This window comes from Coregonus lavaretus (genome assembly GCF_964263955.1).
Source record: "Coregonus lavaretus genome assembly, chromosome: 11".
NCBI lineage: Eukaryota > Metazoa > Chordata > Actinopteri > Salmoniformes > Salmonidae > Coregonus > Coregonus lavaretus.
The window spans coordinates 34,803,824-34,822,593 of NC_139998.1; the positions used below are offsets into that span (position 1 = coordinate 34,803,824).

At 46.9% G+C, this 18,770-nt stretch overlaps 1 protein-coding gene and 1 long non-coding RNA gene across 3 annotated transcripts in view; one reads left to right on the top strand and one right to left on the bottom strand.

Moving 5' to 3' along the window:
- Positions 1–18,770, top strand: part of LOC311137305 (breast cancer anti-estrogen resistance protein 1-like) — a 67,777-nt gene that overhangs the window by 11,096 nt on the left and 37,911 nt on the right. Inside the window, exons 1-2 of one of the 2 annotated variants that reach the window (XM_084171729.1) lie at positions 9,718–9,764; positions 9,898–10,599. In XM_084171729.1, coding sequence (XP_084027855.1) covers positions 9,973–10,599 — 627 coding nt within the window. In that variant the 5' untranslated portion in view covers positions 9,718–9,764; positions 9,898–9,972. Of the gene's footprint in view, positions 1–9,717; positions 9,765–9,897; positions 10,600–18,770 lie in introns of those variants that run through there. The other variant, XM_084171728.1, reaches the window with a different exon arrangement.
- LOC311137306 lies at positions 14,979–15,473 on the bottom strand. The gene is made up of 2 exons (XR_014613939.1): positions 15,396–15,473; positions 14,979–15,272 (listed from the first exon to the last, which is right to left on the bottom strand). It is a non-coding gene; the product is annotated as an uncharacterized lncRNA (long non-coding RNA).

An 18,770-nucleotide genomic window follows, 5' to 3' on the forward strand; every position in this document is an offset into this window, starting at 1 on the left:
GAAGCCTAGCTATGACGCCGTAGCCAACCTGCAAGCTAGCATCTATTAACACACAACTTAGCATCAACACCTGGCCACAACAAACTGCCAAGAGTGTGTCAGCACACCAAACAGACAATTCAAGTCCGTGTCGAGTTCCCTTCACAACGCAGCAAAAAAAAAAAAAAAAAAAAAAAAAAAAAAAAAAAAAAAAAAAAAAAAAAAAAAAAAAAAAAAAAAAAAAAAATCGAACCCACAACCCTCCCCTACCCTGGACGACGCTGGGCTAATTGTGCGCCGCCCCATGGGTCTCCCGGTCGCGGCCGGCAACGACAGAGCCTGGATACGAACCAGGATCTCTAGTGGCACAGCTAGCACTGCGATGCAGTGCCTTAGACCACTGTGCCACTCGGGAGGCCTCCTCTCCTAACCTGCAGATCCGCCCCCCCCCCCCCCCCCCCCAATTTTTTTTTATTGGGGTTGCCTCTCGGGTCTCCGTTTCACCTCTCCTGCCTGGGCTTCCTCCATCGCCCAGGGTCCGCTATCGGCTAATCTCACCTCCTTCTCCCTCATCCCTTTCAGGGTGTCTGCTGCTCCTGGGCACGCTGCTTGGTCCGTGTTTGGTGGGATCTTCTGTCACGTTCGTTGAATGACGGGTCAGACCAAGGCGCAGCATGATATGCGTACATGTTTATTTTAATTATTAAACACACGACAAAACAACAAAGGAAACGAAACGTGAAGTCCAAGGTAGAACACACAACATACCTTATAAGGAACAAGATCCCACAACTAGACAGTGCCAATAGGCTGCCTAAGTATGGTCCCCAATCAGAGACAACGAGCTACAGCTGCCTCTGATTGGGAACCACACCGACAACATAGAAAAGCACAACAAGGAATATACACACCCTGACTCAACATATAAGCGTCCCCTGAGTCAGGGCGTGACAACGTGATACAGACAACATATTGGTGTCATTATACTCCTTATAGTGTGCTCTAAAATATGAAGTATGTCTAGAATTTTACACATTTATTAATTCAACAACACAAATATTAATATCTCAAAACTACCCTTTTTTGATTTTGTTCATTTTAAGACATATTGTTTAAAACAATATACTCTACAAGTACACACAATTTCCACAGTGGGCTCTCTGCTAATTCTGAAGGTATGGTATATTTTATGAGCACCACCAACACAGTGAATGGGAAAATGGATTCAAAGGGAAATCCCACTGCTGGCGACTTGCTGAATGTGCAATCCTAAAGTAGGGCTGTGATTTGTTAATGACCTATAATGTCAATTTCTATGTATCTAATGGGTCATATCATTAAAAGTACCAGAGAGCCCACTCTGGAAATGTGACGTGTTTGAAGAGTATATTGTTATATAGTTTTGAGATATTAATATTAATATTTTTTATGTTGAATAAATGAATGTGACAATTTTTATTTCAAGACATACTCCATATTTGAGAGAACACTATAAGGAGTATAATGACACCAAGATGTTGTCTGTATCATGTACGGTTCACAGATCATAGGGTCTTACAGGAGGCTTGTATAGATCTAAAAAGGGCCTAAAATGGCGAATTTCATCATGATTTTCTCAAAAATGTTTTGTGATACAAATGTAAAAAGTATTTCAAATATCCTTCTTCCCAATGAAGTTTCTATGTGAGAATTGCCAGAACAATCTGAGATACCAAAAATATTTTCCGCTCCCGCTGGCGTGGAATTGCCCAAATACCTCAGCAGCAGCAGCACAGTGTGTCTGTGTGTGTGTCACAGCAGTGTCTGTCAGCTTATAAAGGCCAAAACTAGATCCCCATCGGAATGACTCAGTCACATCTCTCCATTCACTCACTACAGCTCTGTTTTTCTGCATGACGACAGACAGACAGGGAGTATGTCTGATCCCTCTTCCTATCAGTGAGTATGTCTTATACCGCTGGCTTACACACAGGCCTAGCCAAGGCTTTGCTGTAATTGCAGTCTGTGTACTGCTGCTATGTTGCTGTGGGCATTTGAAGAGTCATGGGCTATGTGCTAGCATGCTACTTAGCCCCAGGGGAAGGCAGTGACTTCCCAGAAGTCTACCCTCAAACAGATCAACTAAAAGGTTACCTTTTGTAACCCAGTGGGATTGTTTGGCCAGGCTCAGGTGGCTAATGTGATTTAAGCAGCAGAGACAGCCTTGTTTTGTCTGCGCTGTCCATCTGTTTTAAACGAATAAAAACTTTTGATGACTGAGGGGGTGTTTGTTTAAAAGGGTGGGGGTTATATTGGGGAGAAACAGCACAAAGGAGAAAGGGAAGAGTATTGTTTGCAAAAGAGATGACTTATTGCTGTCATGCTTTGTGAATTCAGGAGAGAGAGGGGGGTTCATAAAATGTTGTGTCTCTGTCCCCGAGGTCCTGTGTCCGTGGGACAAATATACAGTCGCGTACAAAACACACACACACTCCTGTGACTTAACCAATGTTTGTCCCACGGGGTCACGTAGAGGCAAAAGAGAAAGGCCACCCTGCTCTCCCCTCTCTCTCTCTCTCTCTCTCTCTCTCTCTCTCTCTCTCTCTCTCTCTCTCTCTCTCTCTCTCTCTCTCTCACACACACACACACACACACACAGACACACACACTGCCTTCCCCTTCACTGACCTGTCTGCACTGAGTGCGCTCAACCAGCTGCCACATTACTTCCTGCTCAGTGGCTGTCTGAATGAGCACCGCAGCCCTTTCCTTCCCTCTCCCAGACCCACTGCACCTCTCTTTCCTCTCCTTCTCTTCCTGTGGATCTCTCTCCCTTTCCTTTCCACCATCACTCTTTGCCCAGCTTTTTCCATAGCTTCTTTAGCTGGCTGTTAGGTGTGTATGTATAAGCTCCCCTTTTGCCCGTGACCCTTTTAAATGAAAACCAATTAACTTTTAGGCCTCTGGATGATGAAGATCCTTTTCTTCTCCTCTCTCTCTCGTTTCACCTCTTTCTTCTCCACTCTTTCTTCTGTTGAGTGATAATAAAGTTTGCCGTCAGTCTTTGTTTGCTCCCAGCTGTAGGGGCATGGGTGAAGGCTTTGACCTGCCATTACCATGGTAATGATCACCATGGTGAAGTCTTAGCATAGTGACTGAGCTATGCAGAGTTTAGAAAACTGCTGGACCCCAGTGGCTCACTGTGGCCATTGTCAGGTTTCTACCCCAAACAAAGGAAATAGGGCACAGCACAGAGCCAGTAGGTTAGTATGGCCACCTGAACAACATTGTTGGAACAACAGATTCAAATGAGCACTTGATATTTTTTAAATTTGTATTAGTACTTTTTCTCCCCATTTATGTGATATCCAATTGGTACTTACAGTCTTGTCCCATTGCTGCAACTCCCGTACGGACTCAGGAGAGGCGAAGGTCGAGAGCCATGAGTCCTCTGAAACACAACCTTGCCAAGCTCGCGTAACCCGGAAGCCAGCCGCACCAATGTGTCGGAGGAAACACCATACAGCTGGCGACTGAAGTCAGCTTGCAAGCACCCGGCCCACCACAAGGAGTCCCTAGAGCGCGATGAGACAAGGAAATCCCTGCCGGCCAAACCCTCCCCTAACCCGGACTATTTTGCGCCGCCTCATGGGTCTCCCGGTCACGGCCGGCTGTGACACAGCATGTATCGAACCCGGGGCTGTAATGATGCCTCAAGCACTGCGATGCAGTGCCTTAGACCGCTGCGCCACTCGGGAGGCCCTAGCACTTGCTCTTTTGACTAGAGAGCTGGAGGTTGGCAGACTAGAAACTAATTGTGACCTGGCATCCAAGTAGTAATCTGTAATCTTAGAGGTTAAAGGTGCACTTTGCAGAAATCGCTCTGCCATTTCCTGGTTGCTAAAATTCTAATAGTTTGCCTAATTTCAGTTTTAATGACAAAACAAGCAAGTATAGTGTAGAGAATCATTGTGCCATCTAAACCGCTGTTAAATATATTTTCCATAACCAAAAATATTGTATTTTCAACTGTTTTGAAGTTGGTGTACAAAACCGAAAGTAAAAGATGCAAAAACAAAACTTAAGTACATGAAGCATAGGCCTCCTGTAGCTCAGTTGGTAGAGCATGGCGCTTGCAACGCCAGGGTTGTGGGTTGATTCCCATGGGGGGCCAGTATGAAAAATGTATGCACTCACTAACTGTAAGTCGCTCTGAATAAGAGCATCTGCTAAATGACTAAAATGTAAATGTAAATAGCGCACATAGAACAGATCTACAGCTATTTAGACTTGCTTTCAATGAGAATGACAGATCTATAACTCACATTTCTAAGTGAATTTGGTCGGTTCAACCAAAAAGTTACATATTGCAGCTTTAATGATCAACCAGACTCACATTAGAGTTTACTTATAGTTTCTAGACATAGTGATTTCTCTTCACCCTCAGCTGGGTGTGTCTAGGGAGGTGTGTATATCCATCGAATATGCTATTTAGACTAGGGAGAGAGACTAGTAGTCATCTAGTTATTGACTCATAACCAATCAGAACGGCACGTGAATCATTCTCTAAGCACTTCCTGTTTCTGTGGCCAGACGGAGAAAAACAGGGAGAGATTTGTGGGTGACTTATACTGAGAGTTGGCAGGCAGGCTTTCAGCTAATGAAGGCAAAGTTCAAATATTGTGATGTCATCAGTTCTCTCTGCCCACTCCCTCCCTCCAACAGGAAATTAACTTATGACAGAGAGCAGACAAAAGCATGGTCAAAGGAATCTCTTTCTTTGCTCTTTTTTTCTGAAGGGAGAGATGGATGGAATAGATAAAGAGAGAAAGCCAGTAGGAGAAAGGGAGAGTAAAGATAAAATAGAAAATAGAAGAGTAGGCAATATGAGGCACCATGCTGGACGCATCACTACCACATTGTCACTTAAGCATATTGAAGAATTTATACTTCTGACTCTCATCCTATAGAAACCTCTGGTAATTGATACCAAACGTCCTCACAAAGACCAATTAAATGTCACGTGGCTTTTTTGAAGGTAAGGATTACTAAAAGCCATTTATCTGTCCACGTTGAGTGAGACTGAAGACTTAAGCTCTGCTTCAGCCAAGCTGTTGCTGTGAGTAAGACTCACATAGTATAATGAAATCTTTCTACTAGTCTGAGGGCCCCTCATTATTTCACTAGTCTGTGTGTGTGTGTGTGTGTGTGTGTGTGTGTGTGTGTGTGTGTGTGTGTGTGTGTGTGTGTGTGTGTGTGTGTGTGTGTGTGTGTGTGTGTGTGTGTGTGTGTGTGTGTGTGTGAGAGCCTATGTGTCTGGTCAGCCCCTGCCTGGTCGGTGTGTGTTGGGCCTGCATGGTGAAATCGCAGACAGCTGCTGGCCACCAGAGCGCCACTCAGGCGCTATAGTGGGAGGCTGTGTGTGTGTGGCTGTGTGCGTCCAGAGCCTCCTCAGCCCTGACGGGTCGGGACGCAGAGTAGCTGTCCCTCTCCCAGGACAAGCAGGCTATTCATCAGAGGGCTGTGTCTGGGAGATAGGCCCTGACTGTCCCTCCACTAGACCAACACACAGCACTGCATTCATCACCACCCCAATACGCTCTGAGTCAATCCCTGAATACACATGACGCAGACAGAGATGCATCACAGCACAGCAACCCTCACTCAGCACTGGGAAAATTCTGATTCCTTACACTGACTACATATAGGGAATATCTGAACGTACATTAACATTGCCATTACTGTCTGGGTCTTGTAATAGCACAATAATTGCACGTCTATAATTGCCCTAATTGCCCATATCCGGCACACAGAGAGTAGGCAACCCAGGGTCTGTTCTAATTGGCTCTATCTGGCAGTAGAACAATGGCGACGACAATGCAAATAGTACGGGTAGCCATTTGATTAGCTGTTCAGGAGTCTTATGGCTTGGTGGTAGAAGCTGTTAAGAAGCATTTTGGACCTAGACTTGGTGCTCCGGTACCGCTTGCCGTGCGGTAGCAGAGAGAACAGTCTATGATTAGGGTGGCTGGTTTCTTTGACAATTTTTAGGGCCTTCCTCTGACACCGCCTGGTATAGAGGTCCGGGATGGCAGGAAGCTTGGCCCCAGTGATGTACTGGGCCGTACGCACTACCCTCTGTAGTGCCTTGCGGTCGGAGGCCGAGCAGCTGCCATACCAGGCAGTGATGCAACCAGTCAGGATGCTCTCGATGGTGCAGCTGTATAATTTTTTGAGGATCTGAGGACCCATGCCAAATCTTTTCAGTCTCCTGAGGGGGAATAGGCTTTGTCGTGCCCTCTTCACGGCTGTCTTGGTGTGATTGGACCATGATAGTTTGTTGGTGATGTGGACACCAAGGAACTTGAAGCTCTCAACCTGCTCCACTACAGCCCCGTCGATGAGAATGGGGGTGTGCTCGGTCCTCCTTTTCCTGTAGTCCACAATCATCTCCTTTTTCTTAATCACATTGAGGGAGATGTTGTTATCCTGGCCAGGTCTCTGACCTCCTCCCTATAGGCTGTCTCATCGTTGTCGGTGATCAGGCCTACCACTGTTGTGTCGTCGGCAAACTTAATGATGGTGTTGGAGTCGTGCCTGGCCATGCAGTCATGGGTGAACAGGGAGTACAAGAGGGGACTGAGCACGCACCCCTGAGGGGCCCCCGTGTTGAGTATCAGCGTAGCAGATGTGTTGTTACCTACCCTTACCACCTGGGGGCGGCCCATCAGGAAGTGCAGGATCCAGTTGCAGAGGGAGGTGTTTAGTCCCAGGGTCAGCTTAGTGATGAGCTTTGAGGGCACTATGGTGTTGAACGCTGAGCTGTAGTCAATGAATATCATTCTCACGTAGGTGTTCCTTTTGTCCAGGTGGGAAAGGGCAGTGTGGAGTGTAATAGAGATTGCATCATCTGTGGATCTGTTGGGGCGGTATGCAAATTGGAGTGGGTCTAGGGTTTCTGGGATAATGGTGTTGATGTGAGCCATGACCAGCGTTTCAAAGCACTTAATGGCTACAGACATGAGTGCTACGGGTCTGTAGTCATTTACGCAGGTTACTTTAGTGTTCTTGGACACAGGGACTATGGTGGTCTGCTTGAAACATGTATTACAGACTCAGTCAGGTACAGGTTGGAAATGTCAGTGAAGACACTTGCAAGTTGGTCAGCGCATGCTTGGAGTACACGTCCTGGTAATCCGTCTAGCCCTGCGGCCTTGTGAATGTTGAACTGTTTAAAGGTCTTACTCACATCGGCTACGGAGCGCGTGATCACACAGTCGTCCGGAACAGCTGATGCTCTCATGCATGCTTCAGTGTTGCTTGCCTCGAAGCGAGCATAGAAGTAATTTAGCTTGTCTGGTAGGCTCGTGTCACTGGGCAGCTCGCGGATGTGCTTCCCTTTGTAGTCTGTATTAGTTTGCAAGCCCTGCCACATCCGACGAGCGTCAGAGCCGGTGTAGTACGATTCAATCTTAGTCCTGTATTGACGCTTCGCCTGTTTGATGGTTCGTCAGAGGGCATAGCGGGATTTCTATAAGTGTCCGGGTTAGAGTCCCGCTCCTTGAAAGCGGTAGCTCTACCCTTTAGCTCAGTGCAGATGTTGCCTGTAATCCATGGCATCTGGTTGGGGTATGTACATACGATCACTGTGGGGACGACATCATCAATGCACTTATTGATGAAGCCAGTGACTGATGTGGTGTACTCGTCAATGCCATCGGAAGAATCCCGGAAAATATTCCAGTCTGTGCTAGCAAAATAGTCCTGTAGCTTAGGAAGTTAGGGTTAAAAACTAAAACTAAAAGTGTACTGTATGACAGAACCATAGATCGTTTTACCAACATGAAAGAGAGGAGGATGCCATTGGTGTTCAATTAGTCTACAAGTAGGGTGTCAACTTTATTTTTACTTGCGCACGCAAACACACACACACACACACACATACATAAATCAGTACCATGGACAGCCACATGATATTTAGCAACATTTTTAGTTTTTGGTATCTTTAAGTTTGTTTTCAGTGTATTAAAATAAGCATATATAGCCTTGTTGATTTGATTATGTTTAAATGTTTAAGTTGAAATGGTGCTGGAATAGCGGAGGCAGTGCTCCTGTTGTCTTTGTGCTGACTTGCGGTAACTCCGTGGTTCTAAATCAGTAGTTGTTTAGTAAACTGTCGAAAACATTACCTTGCTTGACCATGCTGCAGATCATAACTGTTTGTTAGGTGCAATATTTGCTTTGTGGACTTCACCGGACAGATGTTGCTCTCCGGTTTTGTGATGTAACAATTGTACAGTGAGGGAAAAAAGTATTTGATCCCCTGCTGGTTTTGTACGTTTGCCCACTGACAAAGAAATGATCAGTCTATAATTTTAATGGTAGGTTTATTTGAACAGTGAGAGACAGAATAACAACAAAATAATCCAGAAAAACGCATGTCAAAAATGTTATAAATTGATTTGCATTTTAATGAGGGAAATAAGTATTTGACCCCCTCTCAATCAGAAAGATTTCTGGCTCCCAGGTGTCTTTTATACAGGTAATGAGCTGAGATTAGGAGCACACTCTTAAAGGGAGTGCTCCTAATCTCAGTTTGTTACCTGTATAAAAGACACCTGTCCACAGAAGCAATCAATCATTCAGATTCCAAACTCTCCACCATGGCCAAGACCAAAGAGCTCTCCAAGGATGTCAGGGACAAGATTGTAGACCTACACAAGGCTGGAATGGGCTACAAGACCATCGCCAACCATATTTCCCACGCACCGCTACTGGCCGTGATGGGGGTGGTACATTTCTTACCTGGCTGGGATTCAGGCAGTTCAAAGAATAATGGAAATATTGATTGTTTATTTATGGTGTGTGTATGTGTGTGTGTATCTGTAATAGAGAGAACGACTGAGAGAGGGGATAGTCAGGTCAGGATGTGTTATAATGGGTTTTAGACGGGGGAACCTCTGCTTCCTGACAAGTCGAGACCATATTAATAACCACACTGTGAGCAGACAGATACTATCTCCACTGCCTGGAACCCTGTCCCCACACCCTGTCAGGCTGGTCACAAACATCCTCATCCCAGTGATAGTCCATCTGGGCTGGGGAGGGAGATAGCCATGGGCAGGAGGGTGGGAGACAGAGATGTAGCGCTCTGAGTCGTAAATTATCAGCCCTGTGCCCTGTGTCCTGTGTGGCATTACTCTTGGATAGAGGCCTGGGTGCTGAATAGACAGATAAATAGTGGCGAGGAATGAGAGGCCCCTCTGATTAAGGCAACATTGACTCTCACTCTCTCTTCCTCTCTTAATAAACACACATAGGGACTAAGGTGGACAACGGGAAGCCAGGCAATACATCAGGAAGTGGAGGTGCCTCACAATTAACCAATCAGACATAGTTAATTTAGCTTGGGCAGAGTGATGGAGTGACCTGTGGTCTAGTGAAGGGGGCCACTTGGAGGAGCCGTGTGTGTGTATGTGTGTGTGAGAGAGAGAGATCTGGCCCCATGCCAGGCTTGTCTTACCACTCTGTACTAGTGCCAGGGGAGGGAGAGGAGGAGGTACTGGTCAGGGGAGCACTCCAAATATTGGTTTAGTTTCAAAGCGTCCCATAGTGAGTGGGTGGCTGTGTTTGCTCTGGGCAGGCAGATGGAGCCTGTGTTGTGTGCTGTTAAGTGTCAGCTGTGTTTTATAGTTATTTAACTGTCCTGGAAGGTCTTGAGTCTGGTATATGGAGTCAGCCTGCCCTGGCACTAGGGCATTTGACAGTCTAACATTATGGAAGCAAGTGTTCTTTTTCACTGATGGGTACTACAACAGAATATAACATCTGGAACTTGGTTCAACAAACTCTGGATACCTAATCAATTAAAGACAACACAGATTGTCTGTAAAATGTAAAGGAATAATGAACTAACCCTCTCTCTCCTTTCTTCTGCAGAACGTTCTGGCCAAGGCCCTGTACGACAATGTGGCCGAGTCCCCAGACGAGCTGTCCTTCCGGAAGGGTGACATCATGACGGTACTGGAGCGGGACACCCAGGGTCTGGATGGCTGGTGGCTCTGCTCTCTGCATGGACGCCAGGGCATCGTCCCCGGCAACCGCCTCAAGATCCTGGTGGGCATGTACGACAAGGCTGGGCAGCAGCAGTCTCCACTCCCCCAGTCCTCCCAAGCTGGCCCTGCCCACACCCAGAGCCCGACCCAGCTGGCCTTCCCCCTGCAGAGTGCCTACAGCAAGCCCTCCCCCTCCTCCCAGTACACAGCCATGCACCCTGCCTTCTGCAACCCCGGCCCTGTCCCCGCCCTACCTGACAGCATCTACATGATGCCCCCCAACCATGGCAAGCCTTCCCCTTCAAGCCTGTACCAGATACCCATGGGCCCCCAAGCCCCACCCAAGGCCCCCATGCTCTCGCAGAAGCAGTACCACGCTCCTGTTCAGGACATCTATCAGGTGCCTCCCTCCATGGGGCCAGCTCCTGTCCAGGGCTTCTACCAGGTGCCTCCCTCAGCAGGAGGGCCTGGTCCTGGGCAGGATATCTACCAGGTTCCCCCCTCACTGAACCAGACTCAGGACATCTACCAGATACCCCCCTCCATAGAGAAGAGGAGCTGGGACTCCTCCAAACCTCTAGGAAAGGTAAGACTGTTTTGAGACACATTGCACATTACACAACAAACACATTCCTCTAAAATCTTAAATACAGACTGTCTTGTTAGACATTTAGGTCCAAAATAGCTAGTTTAGGCTCCTATTGTCATCTGACCTCATCCTGGATGGGATATGTTTGGTATCTTCCTGTTATCGTTTCACCCTCACATCCTCTGTCTGTTGTTCTCACTCTCAACAACAGCTCAAGGCTCCCTGTCATTTTCAAAGCCGCAGGGATGACAGAAAAGAAAACAGAGGATAGAATGATAAAAGAAAAGCCAAAAGAGCGAGGGGGGATGGGGAGAGGAGAGGGGGACATACATTGGAATAAATAATAGTTTTTTAAATAATGCAGGTATCTATCTCCTGGGGTTGGGTGAGTAAACATGTTGCTCTGTTAGGCGGCAGCAGCAACAGGCAGCAGGCTGGGAGGGGGGTACCAGTACCAGGCAGTGCGGTAACAGTTGTGGCTGGTGTTCTCCGGGGAGTGCCCCCCAGGCCTGCCTTAGTGCACTGAGCCATGTGTGAGAGCAGCCTGGGAAGTGAAGTGTGATGATGATGATGGAGGAGTGATTGGGCGGCAGCAGCAAGGTGCACCTGGTCCCTGCAGGAGGGGGTGTATCACATGGGACGTCTCATCATCTTAAGCCCCCCACAGACTGTACGATTTTAGGCGTATTATGCCACGATTTTGCCGTCTCAGACAACATTTCCACGTCATGGGCAAATTCTTAGGTCGTAAACGATTGTTGGACGTCTTGGCTCGTTCAGTGTGACAGGGTCTAGGTCTGCCGATTTAAGTACCACTACGTGAGTCGTAGGCTCCGACAAAGTTCTGGCAGTGTCAGAAATGTTTAGCCTTTATCGTGTAGTGTGGCTGGTGTTACAAGCCAATCCCGGTGACTGACCAATAGGGAAAAGGCCGGCACTTGAGTAAGCACATAATAATACAATTATTGTGAATACTCAGGTTAATATAATAGTTTGATTTAAATGTTTACATGCTTTGCAAGAATAAACATTTCACTGGTAATCCTGTTTACATGATGCACAAAATCGGCAATCAAAATAAACGTTCTACCACAGCGACCATGTTATTTTGGGGAAGCCAATTATTATTATTATTATTATTATTGTTTTTTTTAACCTTTATTTTAATAGGGAAGACATAGTCAAATCAAATCAAATTGTATTTGTCACATGCGCCGAATACAACAGGTACAGTGAAATGCTTACTTACAAGCCCTTAACCAACAATGCAGTTTTAAGAAAAATAAGTGTTGAGTAAAAAATAGATAAGTAAAAAATAGAACAGTAGTGAGGCTATATACAGGGGGTACCGGTACAGAGTCAATGTGCGGGGGCACAGGTTAGTCGAGGTAATTAAGGTAATATGTACATGTAGGTAAAGGTAAAGTGACTATGCATAGATAATAAACAGAGAGTAGCAGCAGCGTAAAAGAGGGGGTGGGGTGGGGGGGACAATGCAAATAGTCTGGGTAGCAATTTGATTAGCTGTTCAGGAGTCTTATGGCTTGGGGGTAGAAGCTGTTAAGAAGCCTTTTGGACCTAGACTTGGCGCTCTGGTACCGCTTGCCGTGCGGTAGCAGAGAGCCTTCCTCTGACACCACCTGGTATAGAGGTCCTGGATGGCAGGAAGCTTGGCCCCAGTTATGTACTGGGCCGTACGCACTACCCTCTGTAGTGCCTTGCGGTCGGAGGCCGAGCAGTTGCCATACCAGGCGGTAATGCAACCAGTCAGGATGCTCTCGATGGTGCAGCTGTAGAACTTTTTGTGGATCTGAGGACCCATGCCAAATCTTTTCAGTCTCCTGAGGGGAATATCCTTTGTCGTGCCCTCTTCACGACTGTCTTAGTGTGTTTGGACCATGATAGTTTGTTGGTGATGTGGACACCAAGGAACTTGAAGCTCTCAACCTGCTCCACTACAGCCCAGTTGATAAGAATGGGGGTGTGCTCTGTCCTCCTTTTCCTGTAGTCCACAATCATCTCCTTTGTCTTGATCACGTTGAGGGAGAGGTTGTTATCCTGGCATCACACGGCCAGGTCTCTGACCTCCTCCTTATAGGCTGTCTCATTGTTGTCGGTGATCAGGCCTACCACTGTTGTGTCATCGGCAAACTTAATGATGGTGTTGGAGTCGTGCTTGGCCATGCAGTCATGGGTGAACAGGGAGTACAGGAGGGGACTGAGCACGCACCCCTGAGGGGCCCCCGTGTTGAGGATCAGCGTGGCAGATGTGTTGTTACCTACCCTTACCACCTGGGGGCGGCCCGTCAGGAAGTGCAGGATCCAGTTGCAGAGGGAGGTGTTTAGTCCCAGGGTCCTTAGCTTAGTGATGAGCTTTGAGGGCACTATGGTGTTGAACGCTGAGCTGTAGTCAATGAATAGCATTCTCACGTAGGTGTTCCTTTTGTCCAGGTGGGAAAGGGCAGTATGGAGTGCAATAGAGATTGCATAATCTGTGGATCTGTTGGGGCGGTATGCAAATTAGAGTGGGTCTAGGGTTTCTGGGATAATGGTGTTGATGTGAGCCATGACCAGCCTTTCAAAGCACTTCATGGCTACATAGTGTGACCTAGGTCTCTTTTTCAAATGCGGGCAGTTGATTCTGAGTTTGTATGTGAAAACTATTTCTAAAATACATATTTTCAGTTTTTCTGAACTCACTACACTCACAGTGCTGGCACATGCGCGGATCAAATACACCGCTGCAGTTGACGTAGCCTATGTCTGCTGATGTAGCCAATAGCAGAATGTGACAACAGAACTGAAGCAAATTGTACAATCTGGCCAGGTTGATTTGGTAACATCACACAGTGTGACGTGTGATAATCGCAAAAGACTGAATCTAACATACGGTCTGCAGGTCGGCCTTTAGACCTGGCTGCTGCTGCCATAGAAAGGGAATAAGAACACAGATACAGTATGGTATTTACATTTACATTTTGAGTCATTTAGCAGACGCTCTTATCCAGAGCGACTTACAGGAGCAATTAGGGTTAAGTGCCTTGCTTAAGGGCACATCGACAGATTTTTCACCTAGTCGGCTCGGGGATTAGAACCAGCGACCTTCCGGTTACTGGCACAACGCTCTTACCCACTAAGCTACCTGCCGCCCCTTGGTATCTCTATGGCCGCTCCCCCCACCCCCCTACCCCACAGCAGGTCTGTCTAAGGCATGACCACAGGGCTTTGTCCCTCACAGAGGGGGGCTAGAGATGGGCCTCTGCATGGTTGATATCTGCCTCTCAATAAGGCCAGCTATCTGTCAGATACAGAAGTACAGACGCTCACAAAGAGAAAGAAGAGAGAGTTATACAATAGTAACTGACAAAACAAACATTGCCTTTGTGTTCCCCTGCTGTGAGTGTGCTAAACCTATGACCTATCTCCAATGACTTCAAAACAATCTGAAAACGAGAGGAGAATAACAGCTGTAGAAAGAGAGAGTGACTGATTTGAAGACAAACAAACACGTGACATTTGGATTGAGGCGACATGAGGGACATAAGAGAAAGGCATCAGTGGATCAGAAATGAGTCCAAGGCCAGGGCTCACAGAGAAACAGTGGATGGGGTCGATGAGGAGGAACATCGGTTCCATGATAGCTCATGCCCGGTGATAAGACTATCAGAGGAATCCAACAGAAGTTCACACTCCAGCCTAGAGCAGGGTTGTTTCCAAATGTTGGCTGATTCTAGAGTGCTGCCTCAGTCTTGTGGAATGCTCTAACTGTCATATAGCGTAGAATCCCGTATTATCGGCATATTCAACAGCGTTTAAGAAATATATTACCTTCAACAGTGTTATCTTGTGATCAAGCCTTCAATGTTTTGTGATTATTGGTGTCGTAAAAATGTTAGCTAACGCGTTAGCAATTAGCAAGTTTGACATTTCATTGGAAATACTACTGTTATCAGCTTTTGATAAGCAGTTTAGCAAAAAAATACGTATTATCGGCATACGGCCCCCAGTTATTGGCCACCTTACTATTTTGTTCAATTAGATATATCCGTTTAATTTTGTTGAAAAAACAGACACCAACCACGTATCCGAAGTGTTTACTAGATAGTTGACTAGTTGGCTAGTCTTCCGGTAAAAAATAATGATTTGCCTGTCAACTTTTCATTGCGTAGCCCGGTGCGCCCTCCTGTGGACTCTTAAAAAATGGTTATTCACCAGCATATTCAGTGTTGTAACCAAATAAAATATGAGTATTAATAATTTACATCAAATAGACTTTCATTTCAGTTATGTGCATTAACATAAACAATGAAAACACTGTTGGAGTTTGTGTTGCAGAGGTGCACTTGGAAAGTAAAGGAAGAAATACACAAGATGGGTTCAATAAATATATATATTATATTTTAGACATTTATTTTTTTGAACAAATAAATAATTTCATATGAACACAAACAAAACAAACAATTAAATCTCGACCTCCATCCCTATATTGTCACAAAAATCACAATAAAAATCCAGCTCCACCGCTACCTCTTGATCCCACTGCACACACCTGCAGTGGAACCAGTGCTGGCAGAAGTCACAGCACACCCATGGCACCTCGGATCTACACTCCTGAGAGGAGCTTGCAGGCGGATCACGCTCCCCGCAGCGAGCACAGCAGGTGGTGTCTTCTTTTATAAAAAATTAAATAATAATACAATTTGATTAATATGGTTTTGCAAAATGTAGAAGTTCTTCAACAACAATAGTAATTGAAACAACTGAGAGAGCGAGAAAAACAGATTATGAAGTACCTGAGAGTGGTGCCATGGGTGGTGTGACAGATGTGACCGGTGTAGCTTTTCTCTTCCTTTTCTGTGCTGCAGTTTGAGAAAAAGTTGTGTTAGACAGAGCATGTTGCATGAAAACCCTTTTCAACTTTTTTACATCAATACCTCTGGAGGAAGCTGCAGAGGTTTTGGAGGAGGTGGAGGGCTGGTGCTATGTACTGTAGATATGTAAAGATATATATATATTTTTTTTACATTGCTGTTTTATAAAACAGATAACAAACAGTCATTTTTTCGTAATTTAACATGTGTTTACCTGTGGAGGTGGTGGTATACAAATTGCAGGGGGCAGGGACACCAGACGAGGCTGCTATGGTGGTGTGACCAGGGGAGACGGAGGAGGCAGTTGGTCCAGAGGAGGCCGTGTTGGTGGTGACAGACATGGGGGGTGGTGTGCATTGGGGTGGTGGTGGACAAAACCGCCGACTATGGCTTGGGGGAGTTGGTGTTTGTAATGGTGGGGTTGAGGGGCCGACGATGGTGTGGCCGGGAGAGTAGGCATGTGGCCTTCTTCTGCAGCTGGGGACTCCGGCGGCTCCTACAGGTGTTGCACACTGGGAGGCACTGGCAGTGGTGATGCAGCTGTCAGGAGTGGTTCCAGCAGGGGGTCCAGCAGAGGCGATGGCGTCAATGGTCTCATCCATGGCAGCCCTCTCCTGTACCCTCTGTGTTCTGAGGGCTGCCCGACGCTCTTTCTCCTCTGCCTCGGCCCTCTCCTTCTCACCCCTCTCCTGCCACTGGCGCGTGTATTCCTCCCCGGTGAGGCATGTGGCGACCACAGGGAGTCTTCTGTATCGGTCCAGCCGATACTTCAGGACAGTAAGGACGTGCCCCAGGTCCTTCGCTATCAGCCCCCCCTCTATTAGGGGGTGCTCTTCTAGAGCTAGGGATGGGACTGGAGCAGCGGCTGGGACTGGAGCAGGGGCTGAGGGTCCTCCTGTGGTCGCTGGGGAGGAGGTGCTGATGGATGGCACAGTGCTGCTGGTTCCAGTAGAGGCGGTGTTGGGACCCGGTAGGGTCCGAGACGGCATTAAACGGGACCCTTCAATGGCTGAAGGGTCAAAAGGGAAGAGGCCACACTTCTTAAACCCTTCCACCACATAGCGCATGTCCTTGCATCGCTGGTACGGGTAGCGGAATACTCTGGCAAATTCTGATTTGTTTACCATGTAGGAGTGGTCAAAATGGCTAAGGTCTCCAGCTACCTTGGAGAACTCAGCCTTTAAAGGGCCAAAGTATGCCACGTCCAGCGGCTGCAGGACATGGGTGCAGTGTGGTGGAAGACAAAGAAGTATAACCCCTTCCCTTAGTGCCGCCGCGAGCACTTCCGGGTCCATGTGGCTCTTGTGCCCATCAAAGAGGAGAAGGAGAGGGCGCTCTTTCACTGCATGCTTAATGAAGTGCTGAAACCACTTCCTGAACAGGTCCCTGTCAATGTAGCCACTGCTTGACCGTCCATACAAGGCTTGGGGGGGGCCTCCCAGTGTGTAGTGGCCACCGGGGAAACACTTGGGGTAGATGATAAACGGGGGGACGTCCTCCCCAGTTGCGTTGAAGCAGGCCAGCACTGTGATGTGCTCCTTGGTCCCCGGAGCCTGCTGGTACACGTGTTTTGCGCCCCGGGGAGCCAGCACTTTGTGCCTGCTCTGGTCGCTACGAAACCCAGACTCATCGCAGTTATAGATTTGTCTGGGTTTCTCCCTCAACCCACTCTCCTCCAAGTGCTTCTCATAAGAAGTGAAGAAGGTGTCCATCGTCGGACGTGTGGCACACTCAGCTCTCCCCCTATCCAGGGTGTCCGGCCTCATGCTTAGGTTCTTGTGCCTCCTCCTGAACATTTCCCACCACCTCTTCCCCAGTGGTGGGATTGTTTCCCCTGGGTGCCGAAACCTACAATAGAATAGAATATATAATTGTCCATCCAGGATGAAAATGTTTGTTTTGGCATCACCATACACATCCACATTTACATCACACACATTGAGAACAGTCAGTCCACCAATCTACATACATAAACACATAGAACACAAAATACCTGCGTATTTTGTCGGCGTATTTCATCAGCCTCTTTCTGGTGAAGGGGAACCCATGGCTGGCGCAGTAGATACAGTACTGCACCAGAGACTTTTCATCCTCTGGTGCAAGCAATGTGGGTGGTCCACTGCGACAACCATGGGTCACGCGGCCCCTCAGCCTGTCCGCCAGGGTCTGCCGAGGTACACCATGCACCTTGGTAGATAAGAAAATAAAACTGTTACTAGCAGATAAAATTCACATACACATGGTCATCTCCTAAAAACAAAAGATGCCTAACCTTGGCAGCCTGGCGGATAGCCATCCCTGCCCCGCAGTCCTCCATGGCATGGAACATGTCCACCTCACTCCACTGCTTCCTCTTGACTTTCTCCATGCTGCAGTGGTAAATACATGTAGCTAAATAACTTGGCATACTATACACATTTTAGAAAGATAACTCAATCTGAATATGTATAAACATTTACATTTCAAAGCTAAGGCATTGAAAGGTGATGAAAGTTTTCACAATAACTGAAAGTGTACCCATGTTTTTTGTTTGATGTTATCTGTAATGAAAATTAGTGTCCCAGTATGGCCAAGACAAAGAGCTGTCAAAGGACACCAGAAACAAAATTGTAGACCTGCACCAGGCTGGGAAGACTGAATCTGCAATAGGTAAGCAGCTTGGTTTGAAGAAATCAACTGTGGGAGCAATTATTAGGAAATGGAAGACATACAAGACCACTGATAATCTCCCTCGATCTGGGGCTCCACGCAAGATCTCACCCCGTGGGGTCAAAATGATCACAAGAACGGTGAGCAAAAATCCCAGAACCACACGGGGGGACCTAGTGAATGACCTGCAGAGAGCTGGGACCAAAGTAACAAAGCCTACCATCAGTAACACACTACGCCGCCAGGGACTCAAATCCTGCAGTGCCAGACGTGTCCCCCTGCTTAAGCCAGTACATGTCCAGGCCCGTCTGAAGTTTGCTAGAGTGCATTTGGATGATCCAGAAGAGGATTGGGAGAATGTCATATGGTTAGATGAAACCAAAATATAACTTTTTGGTAAAAACTCAACTCATTAGATGTGGTCTGTCGCGCAGTCGAATTTTACAATATGCAGCTTGTTCCACAAAATTTGTACATATAACTTTTTTGAAAACTCTCAAAACCTAACTTAACTTACATAAATTGCACTGAAAATCGGTGGTCAGCTAGCTAAAAGGGTGTCGTTAGTCACAAAACGTACCGTTATTTTTCAGTCCATTTAAATGTTGAGCTCGAGGTGATTTAGTCCTCCAACCGCTAGAGAGTGTC